At 46.5% G+C, this 17,346-nt stretch overlaps 1 protein-coding gene across 3 annotated transcripts in view; it reads right to left on the bottom strand.

Annotated features, from left to right (window-relative positions):
• The window catches only part of obscnb (obscurin, cytoskeletal calmodulin and titin-interacting RhoGEF b), an 896,193-nt gene that overhangs the window by 306,699 nt on the left and 572,148 nt on the right, over positions 1-17,346 (bottom strand). For all 3 annotated transcript variants that reach the window (XM_038798455.1, XM_038798456.1, XM_038798458.1), the window contains 2 exons: positions 12,457-12,747; positions 5,098-5,367 (listed from right to left, as the gene is read on the bottom strand). In XM_038798455.1, coding sequence (XP_038654383.1) covers positions 5,098-5,367; positions 12,457-12,747 — 561 coding nt within the window. The remainder of the gene's footprint in view (positions 1-5,097; positions 5,368-12,456; positions 12,748-17,346) is intronic.

Genomic DNA, 17,346 nt, shown 5'->3' with positions numbered 1-17,346 from the left:
TGCAGAATTGGACAGGCAAATGAGATGCCGAAGAAGCAAAATCCTGGGCAGGAATTTCTGCCCTTCCCGCTGGCAGGACCTTCTGATCATAGATCATAGAATTTCCAGTGCAGCAGGAGGCCATTCGGCCCATCAAGTCCCATCTTGAAGTTGATCTCCTGCAGTAGGGCAGGCAAGCCAAGCAAAAGCCTGCAGACTTTGAAAGGACCAACAATTCCCGCCAGCAGTCAATGGCTTGCTGCATCGCCCACAGGAAATCTCGAAGCACAGGAAAGCGAAGAATTGCGTTCAACTCTGCTCGCCACACTACCAGAAGGTTGTGGAGGCTTTGGAGAGTGTACAGAAGAGGTTTACCACGATATTGCCTGGTCTGGAGGGTATCAGCTATGAGGAAAGGTTGGATAAAGTCAGATTGTTTTCAATTGGACAACAGGCCTGAGAGGTTACCAAAATTATGAGTGGAATGGACAGAGTGGATAGTCAAGGGCTTTTTCCCAGGGTGAAAAAGTCAATTACTAGGCTTAAGGTGCGAGGGGAAAAGTTTAAAGGAGATGTATGAGGCAAGTCTTTTACAAAGAGGGTGGGCCTGGGACGTGCTGCTGGGGGAGGTTGTGGAAGCAGATACGTAAGCGGCATTTAAGATGCATCTTGACGACTACATGACTAGGATGGGAATAGAGGGATATGGACCCCAGAAGTGCAGAAGGTTTCAGTTTCGACAGGCATCTTGGTTGGTGCAGGCTTGGAGGGTCGAAGGGTGTTTCTATGCTGTATTGTTTTTTTGTTCTTCAGCGTGGGGGCGGGGAGGGCAAAAATTAAAGGCCGTGATTGGGTCCTTTAACTCTGCTTCTCCAACAAACTTCCAAGTTTCAAACCTTGGGCTGGATTCTCCGATCCCCGACGCCGAAATCACGTTTGGCGACGAGGCGTAGAATTCCCGATGACGCCGAAATCCATGGCCTCCTAATGTTGGCTGAGGCCCGCCCTGCGATGCTCCATCCCCGACCGGCCGAGTTCCCGATGCCATGGGTCACATGTAGTCTCACCCATCGGGAACTCAGCGTGGCGGCTGCGGACTAAGTCCAGCGCCGCCACAGTCGGGGGAGGGATGAGCCGCGGGCAGGGGGGGAACATATTCAGGGCTGGGGGCACTATGGTGGGGTGGTCCGGGCGCGCAAGCCAGCCAAGGGGGGTACTATTTCGCGGGCTGGGTACGCGAGCGGCATCCGCCCTGAAGCAAGGCGCGACCCGGCAACTCTCCAGGCCGTATCGGCAGCGAGAGCTGAGAGCTCTATACTGCACCCCCCCCACTACCAATGGCCCCCAAATGGCATGTGTGATCCCCGCCTGAATACCGGTGCTGAGGAATTCGGCAGCTGGCGTTGGAGCAGCGGGGCGGGATTTAAGCCGCCCCCCGGGGATTCTCCGACCTGGCAGGGGGTCGGAGAATCCCAGCCTTGACTTTCGATTTTGACTATGCAGCTGCCACAGACAGAGATATAAATCAGAATTCAACCCAGTGCTATAAGTTAGGTGAATTGAACATTCTGAAATATCCCTCAGTGTACCCGCACAGGCACCATGCTGTGGCGACTAGGGGATGTATACAGTAATTTCATTGCAGTATTAATTTGTAATATTAATTTGTGCCATTTGTTAAACTAATAAACATTATTATTATTATTAATAATCTCCAGAAGACCAACTAAATCGTCCATTTATGTTAAACATTTTTAAAATGTATTTACGGGATGTGGGTATCGCTGGTTAGGCCAGCATTCATTGAAATGAAAATCACTTATTGTCACGAGTAGGCTTCAATGAAGTTACTGTGAAAAGCCCCTAGTCGCCACATTCCGGCACCTCTCCGGGGAGGCTGGTACGGGAATCGAACCGTGCTGCTGGCCTGCTTTAAAAGCCAGCGATTTAGCCTTGTGAGCTAAACCATTGCCCTCCCTAGTTGCCCTTTAGAAGGTAGTGAAGGTAGTTGCCTCCTTGAACCGCTGCTGTCCCTGAGGTATAGGTACACCCACGGTGCTGTTAGGGAGGGAGTTCCATGATTTTGAGTCTGCATATTTCCAAGTCGGGCTGGTGAGTGATTTGGAGGGGTGGAGGTGGGGGCTCCCAGGTATCTGCTGATCTTGTCCTACTAGATGGTAGTGGTTGTGGATTTGGAAGGTGCGGCCCAAGGAACCTTAGAGAGTTCCTGCAGTGAATTTTGTGAATGGTACTCACGGCTGCCACTGTTTATTGGTGGTGGAAGGGCTGAATGTTTGTTGAAGAGGTAGCAATTAAGCGAGCTGCTTTATCCTGGATGGTGTCGAGCTTCTTGAGTGTTGTTGGAGCTGCACTCATCCAGGCAAGTGGAGAATATTACATCACACTCCTGACTTGTGCCTTGTAGATGGTGAACAGGCTTTGGGGAGGTCAGGAGGTGAGTTACTCGCCGTAGGATTCCCAGCCTTTGACCTGCTCTGGTAGTCACAGTATTAATATGGCTAAATCAGTCTTTTCTGATCAATAGAAACCCCCCAAGATGTTGATTGTGGGGGATTCAGCAATGGTAATGCCATTGAATATCATCGGGCGATGGTTAGATCCTCTCTTGTAGGAAATGGTTGTTGCCTGGCACTTTATGTAGCACGAATATAACTTGCTAATTGTCAGAATACAAGCAAATCATATATTGTCCAGGTCTTGCTACATTTGGACATGGACTGTTTCATTATCTGAGGAGTCACAAATGGTGCTGAGTGTGTAGTCATCTGCGAACATCCCCATTTCTGACCTTCTGATGGGAGGTCATTGATGAAGTAGCATAAGGTGGTTAGGCCTAGGACACTACCCTGAGGAACTCCTGCAGTGATGTCCTGAAGCTGAAATGATTGATCTCCAACCACCACAACCATCTTCCTTTGTGCCAGCTTCATTCAAAAAATTGGTAAGTAAGCCCTTTAAAAAAACTACTGCAGTCAAATAAGGAGAGGGAAAAGAGGGGAGCCATTTGATCCCTCCTCACTTGATTGTAAAAATAGGTACAATGATCTTGCTTTAAGCGCTAAGAACCGCAGGAATCAGTGCTCTATCCTCTATTGTTTGTGATATTATTGCCTTCCCGATCTTAGTCAAGGCAGAATGTTACTTTAAGCCTAACTGCTGCTAGGGTATGGAGACTTTCTTGCCCTCAGATTTGGGTTCCATTTAAGTCTAGGTTATGAAGATGAAAACATGGAAATAGGGCAGGCCATTCGGCCCATCGCACCCATTCTGATATTTAATGTGATCATGGCTGATCTTCTATCTCAACATCATACTCCTGCTCTCTTCCCATATCCCTTGACATCGTTAATGTCTAGAATTCTGTTTGTTTCTTGAACACATTCAATGACTTAGCCTCCACAGCCTTCTGTGGTAGAGAATTCCAGAGTCACCACCCTCTGAGTGAAGAGATTTCTCTTCATCCCAGTCCTAAATAGCCTACCCCGTAACCTGAGATTGTGGCCCCTTGTTCTAGACACCCACACCAGAGGAAACAACATCCGTGCACCCAGTCTGTTCAGCCTGTCAGAATTTTATATGTTTGAATGAGATTCCTCTCAGTCTTCTAAACTCCAGTGAATACAGGCCCAGTCGTCCCAATCTCTTCTCCTACAGCAATCCTGCTATTCCAGGAATCAGTCTGGTGAACCTTTGCTGCACACCTTCTATGGCAAGTATATATTTTGTGAGGTAAGAGGTCTCACCAAGGCCCTGTGCAGCTTCATTAAGATTTCCTTCCTCCTGTAGTCAATGCTCTTACAATGAAGGTCAGCATACATACCATTTGTCTTCCTAACTGGTTGCTGTAACTGCATGCTTGCTTTCAATGACTGGTGTACAAGGACACTCAGGTACCTTTGTCAATTAACATTTCCCAATCTATCAACATTTAACTAATACTCCGTCATTCTTCTCAAAGTGGATAACTTCACACTTGCCAATGTTATACTGTATCTGCCGAGTATTTGCTCACTCATTCAACTTTCCTAAATCACCTTGAAGCCTCTTTGCATCCTCATCACCACTCACAATTGTATCTAGTTTCCTATCATCAGCAAACTTGGAAATAGGGCAGCACGGTAGCATAGTGGTTAGCACAACTGCTTCACAGCTCCAGGGTCCTGGGTTCGATTCCCAGCTTGGGTCACTGTCTGTGCGGAGTCTGCACGTTCTCCCCGTGTGTGCGTGGGTTTCCTCCCACAGTCCAAAGATGTGCAGGTTAGGTGGATTGGCCATGCTAAATTGCCCTTAGTGTCCAAAATTGCACTTAGTGTTGGGTGGGGTTAGTGGGTTATGGGGATAGGGTGGAGGTGTGGGCTTGGGTAGGGTGCTCTTTCAGGGAGCCGATGCGGACTCAATGAGCTGAATGGCCTCCTTCTGCATTGTAAATTCTATGAAATATTAAATTTGATTCCCTCATCAAATTCCTATATTAAATTGTTGACAAATTTTGTGAATAGCTAGGGCATAGATGAAAGATTGCTGTGTCACGTATTTATGTTGTTGATTTTAATCTCACCTATACTTTACTAATAGTTTTTGTGACATGATAAAAACAGAAAAAAATATACATAAGAAATGGGAGAATCTAAAATTTGTTTTTTCTCTAATATGGGTGGCGTTGGTGAGATCTTGTGTAATGATAATGGTGTTAAGGTAACGGATTATTTTAGAAATTCTTGTTCAGCAAGAGGCTTGTTAAGCAAGGGCATTAGGAACCAACCACATAATTTGGACTGCAGTCACATGGAGGCTATGCTGTGTAACAGTGACAGTTTCCTTCCTGAAGGATATCAGTGAATCAGCTGCTTTCATTGTATTTATTTTAGTGTCAGGTCATAAATGATCAGAATTATTGAATTGAATTTCATATTCTGCTATGATGATATTTGAACTCACAACATCAGTTCAGCATTGTAATCACGGCACTAACATACTCACCATATATGGTTTATACTCATGAAGATTTTGTACTAGCTATGATTTAAATAGCTTCCCTGTGAAACTGATTGAAAAATGTTAGTATGGCGCAACGGATAGAGCAAAATTATGATTTACCATCCAAACAGACTTCAGCAGATGTTGTTATCTCAGAGGACACCATGCAGGTGTACCTCCCTTCATCCTCAGCATTGCAACTGTGAATAATGAGATAGTGTTTCTTTCCGTCAGGAATGATCTCATACTTGCTGCTTGTCTCAATGTGCTGACCGTTCTTTAGCCATATTACATCCATACATTCAGTGGAAAATTCACATTCCAGCTTGCCAGACTCCCCATTATTTATCAAAATGTTAGAGAGAGGAATGGTGATGGTCACAGGTACCTCTGCAAAACAGATTAAAGTAAAGACTCAGAGAGATTAATATACTATGCATAATGTAAATATTCTCTTGCACCATGCAAATAACATTGTAACTACAATCCAAATAAAATACAACCAAAAATTAAGTGCTACTATAACTGTAGTTTAGGTGAGAACATGGAGCACAGCATCAATACCGTATGTAACAAAATTAACAAGTGTTTGAAGAAAGCAGTTTCTATGCTGTTAAGAATTGTGTGTGCTACTGGATGTCAACAACTTGGGCCGATGTAGTAAAATATCACAATTCAAGGGCTATTATCGAAAATATATTGATGGTGAACTACATAAAGAGATGTTAGGGCAGGGGTCAAAAGCAATGTCAAAAGGGTGGGCTTTCAGAAGCACCTTAAAGGAGGAGTGAAAGTCAAAGAGGTTTAGGGAAGGATTTCAAAGCTTATATCTAGGCAGAGTTAACCAAATTGCAAATTCATGAAATGCCAGAGTGACCTAGAGGGTCAAGACCATGGAATGATTTAAAGGAACAATATTTCAAATGGCGACTGGTGCTACCATCGATCACCAAACAGTTATTCACTGCAAATATAAGCCGGTTTCCAGTTCTAGTGGCTGGGATTCACCCCGCTGGTTAGAAAACAGGTAGGAAACTGACGCCACTTCTGAGGGGAGGCCCAATGGGATTTGTGTGACCCCAGGCACTTAATAGGTATGTAATCCCCAGCGGTATGTAAATTTCACCTGAGAGCTTCCGAAAAATAAAAAGATGTCATCTCACCATTGCTGGCAGTGTCACCAGGAAAGGTTACGGCTCATAGCAATTCTTCAAGTTCCATTTAAAGGGTGCCCACTGGATCCTTGGGCACATGTGAGGAAGGGCTGGATGGGGGTTACTGGAGGAGGAGGAAGTGGGGACAGGCGGTCAGAGGCAATGGGTGGCTTGCATAACCAGTCGCCCACCCTTCCCGCTGTTGGGTCCCTTGATCGAGCTCTGAGTACCTGCCAAAGAAGGATCTTTCTTACAAAGCCATGGGAAAACAAAACAGCGTTTGTTCAGGTAGCTACGGGGGGGGGGGGGGGGGGGGGGGGGGGGGGGGGGGAAATGCAGGAGAGCCATGCGAGTCCCACTGAATATCCGAGCCACCACTGAATTCCAGTGGACTCAGGGATAATTGATTTCCAGTAATTGATGAACCCAATTAATGAGTCGAATTGACATCCTGCCTGCAACAGGCATAATTCCCACCCCCAACTTATTTGGGGACAGTTCTCCTGACACTGGGGGCGGGATTCTTTAATCCCGCGGCAGTGTCCACGCATCGTAAACACCATCGCATTTTATGACGGCGTGAATGGGCAGCTAGGGGACCAGCACATCGCTGGAGCAGTTTGCGCCGCTCCAGCTGCTGTTTCCGGCGCAAACTGTGCGCCGCAGGATCCCCGCATGCCCAGTGGCACCGGCGCCAACGCGCTCATGCGCAGTGGCCTTCTTCTACGCATCGGCCCCGACGCAACATGGCGCAGGGCTACAGGGGCCACCGCTTAGGAAAGCAGGCCCCCAGCCAGAGATGCTGGCTCGCCGATCGGTGGGCCCCGATCGCGGGCCAGGCCACATCGGACCCCCCCCCACAGGCCATCACCCGACCCTTCAACACCGAGGTCCCGCCGGCTTAGAGCAGGTTAGAATGGCGCCGGCGGGACTCGCATTGCGGAGAATCGCATGCCAGCGTCGGGGCAGTGTGGCCCGGTCGCGAGGATTCTCCGGCCCGGCCCAGGGCTGGGAGAATCCCGCCCTGTATATCTCATGCAGGTTCTCCAACCATCATACCCTACATTAAATTTACCCATTCAATAATTTGTTAGAAAATGGAATACTACGTCAAATTAAAGTGCATGGGGTTCGGGGTAGTGAATTGAGGTTGATAGGAAACTGGTTGGCACACAGAAAACAAATGGAATTAACAAGTCTTTTTCAAATTGCCAGGCAGTGACCAGTGGGGTACTGCAGGAATTGGTGCTGGGACCCCAGCTATTCATAATATATATTAATGATTTAGATGAGGAAACAAAATGCCATGGGCTGGATTCTCCGATTCTGGGGCCATGTCCCCAGGCCGGCGTGGGAAGGGCCAGCAAAAAGGCACAAAACGGTCATCAATTCCCCATTTTGCTGGGGGCTAGCAGGACGGCAGCGAACAGCACCTAGCTCTAGCTGCCAATACGCCCCAGCGAATTGTCGGGTGCATGGCTGCACATGCGCGCGGCGGCGGCCTGCAGCGGCTGCGCCGTACTACATGGCGGAAGCCGCTGAAGGGCTCGGCCCTTGAAATTGTCCCCCCTTCAGCCGGCTCGCATGCCCCGAACCGCCCACCCACAGTGCCCCCAGCCCTGAATATGCCCCAGCCTACTGCCTGCGGATCGGCCTTCCCCTGACTGTGGCGCCGCTGGACTGAGTCCGCAGCCGCCATGCCGAGTTCCCGATGGGTGAGACTACATGCCGTGGGGAACATGGCTGGTCAGGGGTGGAGCATTGGCGGGCGGGCCTCAGGCAATGTCCTGAGGCCGTCGATACGTGACGCGACGTACTCTCCGAGTATGCTGCTTTGGAGGGGGCGCAGCATCACGAAAGCCACCCCTGATTTGTTCGGGAACTCGGAATGTCCAGTCAGTCGCCGAACGCGATTTCTGCGTCGGTGACCGATTTGGTCGGGAACTCGGATTCCTGCGTTGGCGATTTCTGCTTCATTGACCAGAGAATCCAGCCCCATATCTCCAAATATGCAGATGACATCAAGTTGGGTGGGAGGGTGAGCTGTGAGGAGGATGCAAAGATCTGGGCAAGTTGAGCGAGTGCCAAAAAAATAGCAGATGCAGTATAATTTGGAAGTTATCCACTATGGTAGCTAAAACAAGGAGGCAGACTATTATGAATGGCCATAAATTAGGCGAGAGGAACGTGCAAAGAGACCTGGGTGCCCTCGTATGCCAGTCACCGAAGGTAAGTATGCAGGTGCAGCAGGCAGTAAAGAAGGCAAACAAGTATGCTGGCCTTCATTGTGAGAAGATTTGAGTACAGGACAAGGGATGCGATGTCTTGATGCAATTATATAGGGCCTTGGTGAGGCCACATCTGGAATGTTGTGTGCAGTTTTGGTCTCCTTATCTGAGGACGAATGTTCAAGGTATAGAGGAAGTGAGGCAAAGGTTTACCAGACTGATTCCTGGAATGGCAGTACTGTGAGAAGAGAGTGAATGGGTTAGGATTGTATTCGCTAGAGTTCAGAAGAATGAGGGGGTCTCATAGAAACCTATAAAATTCAAACAGGAGTGAACAAGGTTGATGCAGGAAGGATGTTCCTGATGGTGGGTGTGTCCAGAACCAGGGGTCACAATCTGAAGATACAAGGTAGACCATTTAGGCCAGAGATGAGGAGAAATTTCTTCACCCCCCCCCCCCCCCCCCCCCCCCATATGAAGTAGAGTCCAAAACATTGCATGGTTTCAAGAAGCAGTTAGATCGGGCACTTAGGGCGAAGGGGATCAAAGGATATGGGGGAAAGCGGGATTAGGCTTTTGAGTTGGATGATCAACCATGATCATAATGAATGGCACAGTGGGCTTGAAGGGCCGAATAGCCTCCTCCTGCTTCTATTTTTTCTATACTTAGTGGCAGTGCACTGGCAGACAGGAAATAGGATTTAAAAAAAATTCATTTATGGGACTTGGGTGTCACTGGATGGGCCAGCATTTATTGTCAATCCCTAAGGGGCAGTTAAGAGTCAACCATTTTGCTCTGGGTCTGGAGTCACATGTAGGCCACAAGGATGGCATATTTCCTTCCCTAAGGGACATTAGTGAACATCTTTTTTTAATTTCATGTACTTGATGATCTGTTGAGCTGTTCGCAGAAAAATACTTTTCACTACTTCGGTACAATAAACAAAATCCAACCCAGATGAGCTTTTACAACAATCAACAGTGGTTTCATTGTCATCATTGTGGTGAATCACAGTAGTGTAATTCATACTGTATTACACATGTTGTACTATTTCTCTGTAAGCTCGGCACACGAGCAGTTGCGCTGCTCTGCCACTAGGGGGAGATGCATTGGGAGTGTACGGGAGTTTGTACTGGGCTCCACCCTTGGCTCCACCCACGGCTCCTCCCCCTAACCGGAAGTATAAAGGTTGATGCTGAGAGCCTGCCTGCCTGTTCATCTGAAGTTCATCTTGTCACAGGCAGGCTCTGTTGTAAGACGATTAAAACCACTGTTCACTTTTAACTACGTGTCGCGTGAATTGATGGTCTCATCAAATCAGCAGTGGTTTCATGGTCATCATTAGACTTTTAATTCTACATTTTATTGAATTCAAATTTAACCATCTGCAGTGGCGGGAGTTGAACCTGGGTCTCCAGAGCATTACCCTAGATTTCTGGTTTACTAGTCCAGTGACAACACCACTGTGCCACCGCCTCCTCCAAGACATAAAAATCAAATAGAACAAGATGGGGAGCTAAAGACCAATTGGCTTAATATTATTGGAAGGAAAGGTAATGGAATCCTTTATCAAAGGATACAGAAACAAATTCTCAAATGTGAAAATGTAATGAAGAGAACAGATTCCAAAACGGAAGGTCATTCTTGACCAACCTCATTGAATTTCTTGAAGAAGTAATAAATGGGTAGAGTAGGGTAATTGTTTAGAAATAATATATTAGGTTTCCAAAAAGTATTTAATAAGATGCTGCACAGCACACTCAGGACTAAGGTCAAAACATGTGCATTCAGAGAAGTAGCAACATGGATAGCAAGCTGCTACACAGCAGAAAACAGAGAGTAGAGCTAAAGGTAATTACTCGGATTAGAAAATTGGGGAAGTAATATTAAACCAAGAATTGGTTCTTAAACTACTATTACTCATCATTTACATAAATGATTTGGATTTGGGAATTAGAAATGTAATTTCTAAATTTGCATGAGACACAACATTTGGGGATGTAATGAAATGAAATGAAAATCGCTTATTGTCACGAGTAGGCTTCAAATGAAGTTACTGTGAAAAGCCCCTAGCCGCCACATTCCGGCGCCTGTTCGGGGAGGCTGTTACGGGAATCGAACCGTGCTGCTGGCCTGCTTTAAAAGCCAGCGATTTAGCCGAGTGAGCTAAACCAGCCTTGTGATGTGGTTTTGACTTTCTATTAAATAACAGCTGCTGTCTGAGGTAGCAAGTGCAAGGGACAGGTAAATGAAAAAAAGTGATTTTTCACTGTTTCTTCCCGGACTGTTCTTTAGTTTCCACACAAGGGTGACTGGGGGGGGGGGTCTTGATTATGGAGGAGTCTCTGATGGGAGTGCCGCTGATATGGAGGGGTCTCTAATGGGGGAGGGGGGGGGCAAGATCTCTGATATTGTTGGTCTCTGAATGGGGTCTGGTGTAGTTGGGCCACCCACGTGCGTGCATGCAGTGTGGGGGAAGGGTACATGACCCAGAAATTCTAGTGGTGGGGGCAGGGTGCCCCTACATGTCACGAATGCCCCTACATGTCAGTGGGAGAGGTGGGTGGACAGGATTTGTGTTGTGTGGGGCAGGGGCAGGCAGCCGCTGGACTTGGGTGTCGGGCCATCCGCTCAAAATGGCGACCTGATAGCGGGATTTGGAATAAAATCCCCGCCATGCATAAATTTGCATGATAAGGGGGAGTGAATCGCTCTTGCATGCCGCTCCTAGCGCCAGCACAGACCAGGAGCAATTCAGATCTGGCAGGAGAACAGTCTCCCATACGGACAATTCCACCCAAAATCTCAATACCTTCTATTGAACTAATTTTATGTTGCTTCTTCTGTTAATTTTCAACTTTTAAAATGTTTTCTTTGTTTTTATTCGATTTCCTACAAATTCGCAAGGTAAAAGTTGTTGGTAATGCCCCAGGATTTTTATTTCTTTAAACATTTTTTTAAGGGTTCATTTATTCATTAAGGTTAGGGATGGGAGGTAGCCAAGGTCCTACTTATAATGGTTGCCTCACAGCCTCTGATTAAATTATGCATGTATAAATATCAAGTGATGACAACATTGGACTAATTGGTGTCCTTTGCAATTGAGTAGTCTACTGCTACTACCTAAGAGCACGTAGAAACGCCCAATAGGCGCTCAATATCACAAAATTGTATCTTAGCATCGTCAACAAAATTCAAATAATTTGGTGGAATAAAGTAAAAATGAGTATTTTTCACAATCTCCATCAGAATTAAGACAATTAAAGGTCAAACAACACTGACATATAAACAAGGCTCCTTTGATCCTGCTCTGCCATTTAATGCAATCATGGCTGATCTGACCTTAACAATAATCATGAAAGTGACAATGAAAGATCCTAAATAATTAATGGAAGATATGTCATATGCTCAGTGTTGAGCCATTAGCCTAATTCCTATTGAAGTGTGAAATAGCCTAACCAGGGTTCCAAATAGAGATAGGGCAATTTGAAAGTAGTCTAATTATAAAATGTAACATTATCTCGCAAAGTTTTTTTTAAAATGTGCTTCTCTCCTGTTTTAAGCCAGAGCAGAAAGTAAAGCTCCATAGGGATATTTCTAGAGATGAAACAGCAGAGATACAACTAAACAGGTTTGTCAGCTCAGCAAATCATTGTAACATGTACGTGCATGAGAATGCTCACACAATTACCCTGAATAAAGTAAAATATTTACCTAAAAATAATCACAATGCACAGTAGTTATGGTTTGGCGGATATACATCAGTTTTTTGAGGAAAATGAAAATATTTAGATATAATATCCTATAATTTTCTTACAATTCTAAAGCTACTAACTATTGTTACCAACTTTTAAGACTCAAGTCTTTGTAAAGTGTCAGGAGGTACGTAGACTTGTATAATAGTGCATTGAGAAAGAAAGTGTGACAAAGGAAGTAAACTACACTTTAACATTGAAGTTCTCATTTAAATGAATAAGTTTCTCGATTTTGATTTGTAAAGAACTAAAGCCCTGTTGCAGCTTTGTTTAACTGTAAAAGCGTGAAGTACATGCAAGTGCATGCACTGTTTAAATGGGTCTGTATTCGTAATTCTCACCCAGCACAACAGTCTGTGGCAAATGAACAGGTTCTCCCGCACCAGCCCGGTTTAGAGCTGAAACACGGAATCTGCAACCAGTGCCCGGTATTAGATTATCGACAGTGAACTCCATCTCCTCAATCATTTCTGTATTACATGACAACCAGCAGTCGCTGTCAGCAGGTTTCATCTCAACACGATAGCCTAGTACAGCACAGCCCCCATCATTCAATGGTGTGAACCAAGAGAGGGTGACAGACTGGTGGCTCTTTCTAACAACCCCTGGATCCTCAGGACGGTCAGGAAGGCCTAAATGTGAAGAGTTAGAATCATTATTATCTTATTTTTGGAGATGACAATGATACAAATAAAATTCAGACACATTATTAATTTGGTAGACATCAGATTATAAATATATCCAGCACTTTAAATGGATAAACGGCACTTATTCTTAGGTAGATTCAATTCCCCTACACTATTCATTTGAAGATTAAAATAACCTAATTTATCCATTTAAAGATGTAAAGACAAAGTCACATTTTATCTTGTATATAAATTATCTAAAAATAATTAGCCATAAATACAGATGTGATTTGAACAAGTAAACGGCAAATAAACCAGAATTAGTTAAATCATCTGCCAAAAAAAAACTGACAAATGCATTTGTCACCTCATGCATTTTAAAGTTACCCCAACAGGTTGTTGATTATCGTAATGGTAAAGCAAAATATGATCTACTATATTTCCACTGAAAGATAATTAATTTAAAATGTAACTTCAGAGTCCCTGTCCTTTGGAGATCAGGGCACCCTCGATCTTGAGATTCCCAGTTGCCAGCTTCTTCCTGCCCTTCTCTGCCAGTTTGACTGCGTGGGCCACGCCTTCAGATTTTTTCTGCACAGCATGCTGGATTATCTGGAGAGAAAAGCCGATTGTGCAGCCTGTGAGCTGCATGCTGGTTTTCTCATTTCATCCAGCACTATTTGCAGAAAATGGAAAATTCCATCCCTAATTCTTTTAAAGACATTTCCTGTTTTCGAGGTGACGAAGAATCACGATTTGGCGTCAAATCGGCGCCCGCTGCAATTTTGGCATTGGAAGCCATTGTCCGCCCAATCGCATTTCCCGATTTTGGCGTCGGCTAACGGAGAATCCCGCCCTCAGTCCCTCAAATGGAGAATCCAGCCCCATGTTTTTGTGACGATTACTTGGTACAATGTACTATTGAGCCAACTGGGGATAGAGCTATTTTAGATTAAGTATTGTGTATAAGCAGGGTTAATTAGTAAACTTATAGTAAAATATCCTCTCCAGAAAAAGTGATCAAAATACAATTGAATTCTATACTGTACTCAGCTTGAGAGTGACGGATTTGAGTCTAAAACAAAAATCTTAAAGTTAAACAAAGCAAATTACAGAGTAAGAGGGGAGAATTGGCTAAGATTGATTGAATAAATAAAGGGAAAGTTATGGCAGTATATAAACAGTGGAAAACAGGGTAAAAATTATTCAAGATTTTTAATAAAAGTACATTTAATTAGCGACAAAACACAGAGAAAGAACCACCCCTGGCTTACTAGGGAAGTTATAAATAGTAATTGGATTAAAATTAGATTAAAAGTTTATATTGCTGCAAAACAAAAAGTTGCAATCCTTGGAATTGGGAGAACTTTAGAAACCAACACAGGATGACCAACAAGTTGATAAAGAGAACAAATAAAATGAGTAAACTAAGCAAGAACATAAACACATAATCTAAGAGCTTCCACAAGTATATAGAAAGAAAAAGAGTAGATTGGTAAATGTTGGTCCTTTAGAAAGAGGAGAAATTATCTTTGGAATGAGCAAATGGCAGAAACATGAATTGAACAATTGTTTATGTGTCTGTCTTCACAATGGAAGACAAAATCACATACCAGCACTAGAGAATTTTTTTTCTTTTTTTAAAAATAAATTTAGAGTACCCAATTATTTTTTTCCAATTAAGGGGCAATTTAGTGAGGCCAATCCACCTACCCTGCACATTTTTGGGTTGTGGGGGCAAAATATTAGAGAATAATTAAGGGGATAATAAGAATATCAACAGAAAAAATATAGAAATCATAGAAACGCAAAGCACGAAAGGAAGCCATTCTGCTAATGTATCTGTATCAGATAAGAAGCTACCCATCCAAATCCCACTCTCCAGCTCATGGTCTGGAGCCAAGTAGGTGATGGAATTTCAAATGCTTATCTGAGTTTAAAAAAAATATTTTTGGGGTTATTGTCTCTACCAGCATTTCATACAGTGAGTTTCAGATCCCCAACATCCACTGGGAGAAAACATTTCCCTCTAAAACCCCCTATCTCTTTGACAAAGAGTCACCTGGACTCAAAATGTAAGCTTTTTCCTCTCCTTACGGATGCTGCCAGGCCTGCTGAGATTTTCCAGCATTTTCTCTTTTGGTCCCCTATCTCTTACCCTTGTGATGAATGTAGAACTGGTTATAGATTAGAGAATCATAGAATCTCTACAGTGCGGAAGGCTATTTGGCCTATCAAATCTGCACCGACCCTCTGAAAGAGCACCCGACCTAGGCCCACTCCCCCACTCTATGTCCACATAACCTTTGTACATTAAGGGTCAATTTAGCATGGCCAATCCACCTAAACTGCACATGGTTGGACTGTGGGAGATAACTCGGAGAACCTGGAGGAAACCTACGCAGACATCAGGAGAATGTGCAAACTCCACTAGTCACCCAAGGTCAGAATCGAACACGGGACTCTGGCATTGTGAAGCAGCAGTGCTAACCATTGTGCCACCCATGTCTCTTATATTCGTACAGTAAGAAGTCTTACAACACCAGGTTAAAGTCCAACAGGTTTGTTTCAAACACGAGCTCTCGGAGCACTGCTTCCTCAGGAGCAGTGCTCCGAAAGCTCGTGTTTGAAACAAACCTGTTGGACTTTAACCTGGTGTTGTAAGACTTCTTACTGTGCTCACCCCAGTCCAATGCCGGCATCTCCACATCTTATATTTGTGGTAGTAACATTATTAAAAGCCTAGGTTAAGGTATATATTATTGCAGTAATATTATTAAATAACCTAGGTTAAGGTCTTCAGACTGTGTGTCTGCTAAAGCTGCAATTCAGAATTTGTAAAAGATGAGGTCATGATTGATTCTAACCGTCATTCCCGGCGCGCCGCTTTAGCGCAAGCATCAAGGCTGGGCGCTCGGGATTCACGCGCCGCCGCTCCTAGCCCCCTGGAGGGGGGCAGAATAGGGGGCGAGGAGCGGCCTCCGATGCCGGAGTGAAACACTCTGGGTTGCACTCCGGCGTCGGCACTTAGTCTCCCTTTGGGAGAATCGCGCCCTTGGAGTAATGCGTGCAGTTCTTGGGCGGAACTCTCCGACCCCCCGCCGGGTCGGAGAATCGCCGGGGGCCGGCGTCAATCCCGCCCCCGCTGTGTCCCGAATCCTCCGGCACCGGAGATTCGGCGGGGTCGGGAATCGCGCTGTGCCGGTCGGCGGGCCACCCCCCGGCGATTCTCCAGCCCGCGATGGGCCGAAGTCCCGCCGCTGTCATGCTTCTCCCGCCAACGTGGATCAAACCACCTACCTTACCGGCGGGAGCAGACAGCGCGGGCGGGCTCCGGAGTCCTGGGGGGGCGCGGGCGGATCTGGCCCCGGGGGGTGCCCCACGGTGGCCTGGCCCGCGATCGGGGCCCACCGATCGGCGGGCCTGTGCCGTGGGGGCACTCTTTTCCTTCCGCCTTCGCCATAGTCTTCACCATGGCAGAGGCGGAAATGACCCCTTCCCCAGCGCATGCGCGGGGATGACGTCATCAGCCTCTGGCGCTCCGGCGCATGCAAGTACTTCCGCCGGCCGGCGAAGTCCCTTCGGCCCCTGCTGGCGTGGCGCCAAAGGCCTTCCACGCCAGCCGGCAGATCGCCAACTACTCCGGTGCGGGCCTAGCCCCTCAATGTTAGGGCTTGGCCCCTAAAGGTGCGTTTACGTCCGCACCTTTGGGGCGGCCCGACGCCGGAGTGGTTCGCGCCACTCCATCACGCCGGGACCTCCCGCCCCGCCGGGTAGGGGAGAATCCTGGCCCTTGTCTCCATATCTAAGGAATTACATACTTGCTTGGAGCTAACAAAGCAATAGTTCACTAGATTGGTTCCTTGGATGAGAGGATTGTCCTATGATGACAGGCTGAGCAACTTGGGTTTATACTCTCTAGAGTTTAGAAAAATGAGTAGTAATCTCACTGAAACATGAATGATACTGAAGGGGATTAATACGACAGACACAGAGGTTGTTTCTAGTAGTTGGGGAAGCTAGAACATTAGGCCACAGCCTCAAGAAGAGGAATCAATGACCTAGGACAGAGATGAGAAGAAATTTCTTCACTCGGAGGGGTGTGGATCTTTGTATGCACCCTTGTTCAGTATATTCAAGGCTGGGATAGACAGATTTTTTGATCTCAGGAATATGGGGAGTAAGTGGAAAAGTGGAGTTGAGGCAGGAGAGGTAGCCAAGATCATGCTGAAAAGCAGGGGCGGGATTCTCCGACCCCCCGCCGGGTCAGAGAATCGCCCGGGGCCGACGTCAAGCCCGCCCCCGCCGTGTCCCGAATTCTCCGCCCCCCGCGATTCGGCGGGGGCGGGAATCGTTCCGCGCCGGCCGGCGGGCCCCCCTCCGGCCACTGACTAGCCTCTCCCGCTGGCGTGGATTAAATCACCTCTCTTACCGGCGGGATTGGCGGGCGCCGGGATCCTGGGGGGGGGGGGGGGGGGGGGGGGGGGGTGATCTGGCCCCGGGGGGTGCCCCCAAGGTGGCCTGGCCCGCGATCGGGGCCCACCAATCGGTGGGCGGGCCTGTGCCGTGGGGGCACTCTTTTTCTTCCGCCTCCGCCATGGCCTT

Source organism: Scyliorhinus canicula, chromosome 5 (genome assembly GCF_902713615.1).
Source record: "Scyliorhinus canicula chromosome 5, sScyCan1.1, whole genome shotgun sequence".
NCBI classification, from domain to species: Eukaryota; Metazoa; Chordata; class Chondrichthyes; order Carcharhiniformes; family Scyliorhinidae; genus Scyliorhinus; species Scyliorhinus canicula.
This window is presented reverse-complemented; position numbering and strand designations above follow the sequence as displayed.